This window comes from Pteropus alecto, unplaced genomic scaffold, assembly GCF_000325575.1.
Source record: "Pteropus alecto unplaced genomic scaffold, ASM32557v1 scaffold3, whole genome shotgun sequence".
In the NCBI taxonomy this organism is placed as follows: domain Eukaryota; kingdom Metazoa; phylum Chordata; class Mammalia; order Chiroptera; family Pteropodidae; genus Pteropus; species Pteropus alecto.
Genome location: NW_006442484.1, coordinates 26,725,539 through 26,731,597, shown reverse-complemented (window position 1 = coordinate 26,731,597; position 6,059 = coordinate 26,725,539). Strand labels below are relative to the sequence as shown.

General features: G+C 48.3%; 1 protein-coding gene across 1 annotated transcript in view; it reads left to right on the top strand.

The window, feature by feature from the left end:
* Positions 1–2,868: 2,868 nt before the first annotated feature.
* Positions 2,869–6,059, top strand: part of RND3 (Rho family GTPase 3) — a 19,260-nt gene continuing 16,069 nt past the window's right edge. The window contains exons 1-2 of the mRNA XM_006921061.3: positions 2,869–3,308; positions 3,799–3,886. Coding sequence (XP_006921123.1) covers positions 3,159–3,308; positions 3,799–3,886 — 238 coding nt within the window. The 5' untranslated portion in view covers positions 2,869–3,158. The remainder of the gene's footprint in view (positions 3,309–3,798; positions 3,887–6,059) is intronic.

Here is a 6,059-nt window from a genome sequence, read left to right as displayed (position 1 = left end):
TTTCCCTCCACACAACCTTTTCATGATCTGTTCTTGCTTTCCACTGGATCATCTCATGGCTTTGTTCTCATCAGTGAAGACTCAACCTCTTTAGAGAGGCATTGCCAGGCCATGAGGTCTAATCTCCACCCTGCTATGCTTTATCATGCCATCCTGCTTTTTCTTCATAGAGCTTAGCACATTAATTTTTATTTGTGCACTTGCTTCCTTATTTATTGTGTATCTCTTGTCTGGAATGCGTGCTCTGTGACAGCAGCAAACAGGTCTGTCTTGTTTACTGTTATAGTCACAGTTCCTAGAACAGTGCCTGGCATATAGCAGGTGCTTAATAAATATTTGTTAAACTAAATACAAAACAAAATTTTTAAAAAACATATTAAATATCCACACACATAAAGCACTAGAGATTCAAAGAAGAAAAAGAAAGATTTCTTACCCTAAAGAGACTCAAAGTCTGGTGACTTTAGGCAGTTGATTTTCTACTCTATTACATATTCATTAAATTTCACTCAGCAACTGGCAGATTCCTGGAGATTCAAGTAACCTGATTTCTAAAAATAGTCATCCACTATGATTCCAGCTTATTCACTGGTAAAGTGATTATGCTTCTCATTTTGCCTGGGACAGACTCTGTTTACAACTGTTGTTCTGACATAATCATTTTGCTCTCAAAAATATCCAAGCTTATATGATAAACTAACTACATGGTTATCCTGTTCCTGGTCAGCCAAATACTTATAATTGATAGTTATTGCTAATTAGAGCGCTTAACCACATAGACTAAGTCAATTTATGAATATAAAAGATCAAATCATATCTCTAGAAAGGGGTAACTTCCTAAGCTAAAAATCTGAGGGGGAAAAAAAGGTGGATCTATTCTCCTACTTCCAATTAGTGAGGCCATTAATGAGGCCAGAATTTCCCAAAATATATTCAATAATTTTGAGAAGTGCAAATAAGAGTTACATGTGAAATATAAAATAAGTAGAGGATTCTTTATTGTGCCAGAAACTATTCTGCAAACTTCGCTTACATATCCTCTTAAGTATTATCATGACTACTATCTTACAGATGATGAAATTGAGGCTTAGAGAAGTTAAATAACTCATCCAAGGTCACAGAACTGGCAAATATGAAGTTCAGGACTCAAATATATCTCTCTGTGATCTCTGGCCCCCAACTATTATGCTTATTGCTTCTCAAACAAACGAGTAAATCAGTTGGTAAAAACTCCTGCACTTAAGTAGATTTGGGGGATGCTGGGTTAAATCGTGTAGACAACTTCTCTACAAGACTTTTTCCTGTCTATAACTTGCCAAAGTGCTTGGTACATCTTCAAGAGGCAATATGAGCACAGTGTCTCCATTACTAATTGGGCCATGGCATCCTTTTTTTTTGCGAGGAGGACTAAAATACTGCAGAGCAAACTTTGGCTAATGCTGCTTTAAGAACATGAGCAGGGCCAGCTATCCCCTTCTCTGTGTGTCAGCCCTCCGTGTGTGTAAACACAGCCCCACATGCTGAGTCCACATCAGAGTCTTCCTTTGCAGGCGGGCGGGGGGTGGGAGTGGGGTGAGGGGTGCACCAGTTTTCTTATCAATGAAAAGAAGAGACCGTCCTTGGACCCCTGAGGCTTTGTGGGTTCAATACTTACATCTGTGCCTTTTCACTCCTCATACTGAACTTTCTGGTTTTTCACCTTATCTTCTTTCCAGTTATGAGCCTAGAAGCCTCCATAGGGGAAACTTTAAGTTGTTTTTGGCCAATGTTTTTACTACAACTAGATAGTTGAAAACTCCTGACAATTTGGAGTCCAGGAGATGAAGATGACAAAAGAAGAACTTTCCATAAGGAAAAGAGAACATATGCATGGACCAATTTTGATCTCTCTGAGACTTTTGAGGTGGGTGGGTAGGGGTATGGATGCAAAGGAGGGGTGGGGTGGAGTGGAAGGTTGTACCTGTATTTTTCAGCTAAACATAACTGTGTTTTCTAGGTCCAGCGTAAGGTATTTCAATTCCATTCATGTGTGCAGAACCTGGGGCTGGGACATTTGGATTCTCCTGTCTAGGAGAGCCGGGTGGGGCGAGTGGGGAGTCAGGGGTTTAAGAGAGTCTACAGATAAAGGAATTAAAGGGCAGGATCAGAATCCCTCCTACCCAGTCTCCTCATCACAAAAGAGGCAGTGGTTGACCTTGTGTGTTTGGGTTCCCAGTGCAGTAGAGTTGAGCTTCCAATGGCTTTTGTCATTCAGTTATGAACATCTTCCACCTTTATTTTCTGTCCCTACCTTCCCTTTCCACTCTCAAAACCTTTCTGCCTTCTTCTGAGTAACTGAAACTGACAAGTTTCAGAAGCTAGTCTATTACTGTGACCCAGGCAAGCCAGTTCCCACATTTGACATAACCTGGCTTAGCTACTCTGCTACGGTCTATATTACTGAGACAAACCATTTTTTTCCCCTACAAAATACAACCACTTAACTCTTCCCCACTCAAGATTTGCTTCTTATGTTTTATAACTGTGTACTAACTTGGGTAACTTTTTTTTTTTGTTTTGTTTTCATAAAGGTTCATAAAGCTTCTGTAGATCAGCTCCTATTAAAACGTTTTTTTTTTTTCAAGGAATTCTAGTAAAAATCAATATGCACACAGATTCAGTTTCCTATCTCCTCCTTGGCTTGTACAGTCCCATTTATCAGCAAAGCTTCCTTGAAGTCTTCAAGTTGTACCAGAGCCTTGGTCTGGAAATAGATTCCGCACCGTCACCCTAGAGGGCGCAGTTTACATTTTCGTCAAGTAACGAGACAGCGCTCGCTCCCAGGCTCCATAAAAGGGGAGGAGGCGGATCAGTTTCCTTCTCTCATTGAGAAAGAAGAGGATTGGAAGGCCGAGCGTATAAAGCCGCGCAGAGAGCGTGAAACAAAGCAGTCGGATCGGAATTGGACTTGGGGTGCGCCGTGTGGAGTCAGGCATAAAACTTGTTGGAGGGGAGTAACGAGCCTGCTCCTCCAGCTCTCCTCATCTGTGCGGGTTCCCACCAGCCTTGCGATTTATTTTTATATCTGCTTTTTTTATATATAGAGAAATATATATACATATATATTTTTTTCCCCATAAGAGAAAATTTCTGTTCCAAGAGAAAATAAGGCAAGATCAATGAAGGAGAGAAGAGCCAGCCAGAAATTATCCAGTAAATCTATCATGGATCCTAATCAGAACGTGAAATGCAAGATAGTAGTGGTGGGAGACAGTCAGTGTGGGAAAACCGCGCTGCTGCATGTCTTCGCCAAAGACTGCTTCCCCGAGGTGAGTGTGGCCCGCCCGGGCCTAAAGGAGGGGGGCGGCCCACGGGATCCCCCGCCTCCAGGTGGGTTTCCCTTTGCTTTAATCCCTTCTTCCATTTTTCTTTTTAAAGCCATCTTTCTCACCCCTTACTACTTTTCCCCGTGGTTAGACTGCCCGGAGACGGAAAGTGGGCTGGAAGCGTTTAGGGGTTGGGACGCGCTTGCACATTCTGCTGTTAGCTTCTGAAACTTGTCCGGTCATGTGTGCAGAATCTGGGGCTGGGACATTTGGATTCTCCTGTCTAGGAGAGCCGGGTGGGGCGAGTGGGGAGCCAGGGGTTTAGGTAAAGGTCCGCATGTTTAGCGTGTGACCTGGTGCGTGCCGGTTTTTGCTTTATTTTCTAACCGAGGAGTGGGAAGCAGTTTTTTCAGAAGGAGGGTATTCTGCGAGTGTCGTGCGTTTTAAGATAACCTCTTTGCCCTCTTTCCTTCTGTCCATTTTGTTTGTCCAGAATTACGTCCCTACAGTGTTTGAGAATTACACGGCCAGTTTTGAAATCGACACACAAAGAATAGAGTTGAGCCTGTGGGACACTTCGGGTAAGAGAGTCATTGGACCGCGTGGCGCTTGGGGCGGATATTCAGCCGCTCCGGGGTGCGTGGTGGGTCTCGGAACCTCGCGCCGGGCACACTCTCAGCTCCAGCCCCGCGCGCCACCAGCGCTCTGCGCCCTTCCGTGAACGCTGCCTTTTCCGAGGGATTCCAAGGTCCCTGCTGGGTGGGGGCGGGGCGGGACAGTGGGGATGGGGGGAGGGGTGTGGCAGTGGGGAGAGAAGGGCGCTGTTTGCCCGTAGGGTGACCCCACGGTGGGAGCCGTTTGTTGCCTAGTGGCCAAGGAGCAGCTGGCTCGCGGGGCTGCTCTTGAGTCGCCTTGACGCTGCCTACGTGGCCCAATGTTGGGGTGTTGCAAGCGCCGCCTCGGAACCACTTGGCTCCGGGCTAGCGCCCCTCCAGGATCTAACCTGCTGATTTTCTTGGAGGCGGAGAGCGGCGGGGGTGTTGAGAAGTGAGAGGTGGGAGAAAATCCCGAAGCGACGCCGTTACGGTGCGGATCCCGCCCTGGGAGGGGGGAGGGGGGTTAAGTGAGAGCAGGCAGCCTCTGCGCTGGTGACGCCTACAGCCAGGAATGCGCTGGCGGCGCGGACCGCACGCGGCCCGCAGGTCCCCAGGCCTCCACTGCGCGCTACCCGCCGCCATCGCCACCTCAGTGCGGACCTGCAGATCCGAGCTCCCTTCGCCCCCGCCTCCCACCTATGCCATTCCCTCCTGACCCTTATTGCATCATGATCCGCCAGCCTGGAAGGCTGCGGGCTGCACTATTCGCCTTTGACCTATCCGTCCAGTTGAATTATTGGCGTCCTAGTGAATTATTTTCAAGGGTCTGGGGTTCAAGGCCGGGTTATCGCATTCCCACGCGTCCACCCAGCTACCTGGCGCACGGTGGTCAGGGAGGGCCTGGTACCCTGTGGCGGGGTGGGGGTGGGAGGCTTTCAGCGCGAGGTTACTCGGAGTTCCGTCTGAGTCTAACGCGGTGGGGGCGGGGGCACCGTCTGGAAACTGGTTGGGGATCCTGGCACCCGCTGCTCCTGTGTGCGTTGCAGGGGGGCGAAGGAGTGCGATTTCCAACCAGGATGTTGCCTCTGGAGGAGGAGCCACCAATGAGGAGACTGAGTGAAGGCCCCTGGCGTAGGTCTGGGAGCTTAGCAGAGACCTGGGCTTCCACCCGTGAACTGAGCCAAATCTCCGGTGAAACTAGCGCGCAAGTGCCAACACGCAGGTTTTGCTGTCAGGCAGAGAGGCTCCGAGATGGAGCTGTACTCAGCGGGGAGTGGCCTCGTGGAGGTACTTCTGTGCTGTACGAGTTCCCCACAACCCTGGGCTTTAACCTCTGGAGCTCCAGAGGGACGCAGGGGAATTGCCAGCACGAGGAACCAGACTGACAGGATCGCCAGAGGCAGTCCATGCACAAAGGCAAGCGGGAAATCTCGCACGAGCGCCTCTCATGGTGGATGCCAGATGCTCTGAGTTCTCCAGTGAGAAGCGCCTATTTTGTTTCTCCCGGGATACTCAAGGCTCTTCCCGGAGCCTCGCCAAGGGCAGCAGAGCCAGGACCTCACCGTGTTTTGTACTGGGGATTGCACGCACAGTCTCGCAACTATAGGGAAGGTGTTGGTGTTGATAATATTCTAGCGTGTGTTTGTTTGTTTGTAGTAGTTAATATCGTCAGAATTGTTACAGAGCCTAATACTTAATGGGCTTTAATTCCCACACATCATGATATTCCTTATACCTAGTGGGCAGGACAGCTGGTTTGGTACCAACATTTAGCACCTCTACTCCCTGCCTCCAAGCCCTGTTTGGACCCAATGCATAAGTATTTAGGCGTGGGGTCTGTGAGTCTGATCCAGTATTCATTGATAGGAAGCTGTATTTAGAGCTTAGCTGCTGGTTACCACGGATTTCTGTGTGCAAACCCCCTGCCTCCCTGAGTTTCATTTCATTATCTGAAAAAGGGATAGAGAGCTAGAAAATGTTCAGGATCTCTCTCAGCTGTAGGATTCTTGGCTGTAGTACACTGGGCAAGCAATTCTTTTCATTTCCCAGGATTTTGGCTGGCTTCAGCTCCCAGTCCCAGTGGATCCCATGCTGGGGTTTTCACCACCCACAAAGCAAGCCAGGTTCTGAACAGAGCCACTGCTTCCTGGTGGATTTA